This window comes from Habropoda laboriosa, unplaced genomic scaffold (genome assembly GCF_001263275.1).
Source record: "Habropoda laboriosa isolate 0110345459 unplaced genomic scaffold, ASM126327v1 scaffold5, whole genome shotgun sequence".
NCBI lineage: Eukaryota > Metazoa > Arthropoda > Insecta > Hymenoptera > Apidae > Habropoda > Habropoda laboriosa.
This window is the reverse complement of record NW_017100161.1, coordinates 3088171-3088444: the sequence shown is the minus strand read 5'-3', so window position 1 is coordinate 3088444 and position 274 is coordinate 3088171. Positions and strand designations below refer to the sequence as shown.

General features: G+C 27.7%; 1 protein-coding gene across 1 annotated transcript in view; it reads left to right on the top strand.

The window, feature by feature from the left end:
• Nucleotides 1–118: 118 nt before the first annotated feature.
• LOC108577556 (transmembrane protein 147) overlaps nucleotides 119–274 on the top strand; it is a 1012-nt gene continuing 856 nt past the window's right edge. The window contains exon 1 of the mRNA XM_017940740.1: nucleotides 119–195. Coding sequence (XP_017796229.1) covers nucleotides 119–195 — 77 coding nt within the window. The remainder of the gene's footprint in view (nucleotides 196–274) is intronic.

The following is a 274-nucleotide window of genomic DNA, read 5'->3' as shown; positions in this document are numbered from 1 at the left end:
TTAAAACTACTTCTACATATTTCCGTTTAATACTCGCGATTCTTCGTGTACATAGGAGTTATCTACTACTTGATGATGAATGACTAAGACATTAAATTGACATAATATTATTTAAAAAATGACATTATATCATTTTGGAAATTGTTTAGCTTTAGTTTATGTTCCATATTACCTCATCTATAAATATTCAGGCTTGTAAGTACGGCGTAACTGTGTCTAACCTATTTGCAATTGTTGCTTTCAATTCTGTTTCTATTTTATTCTTATTTTGATA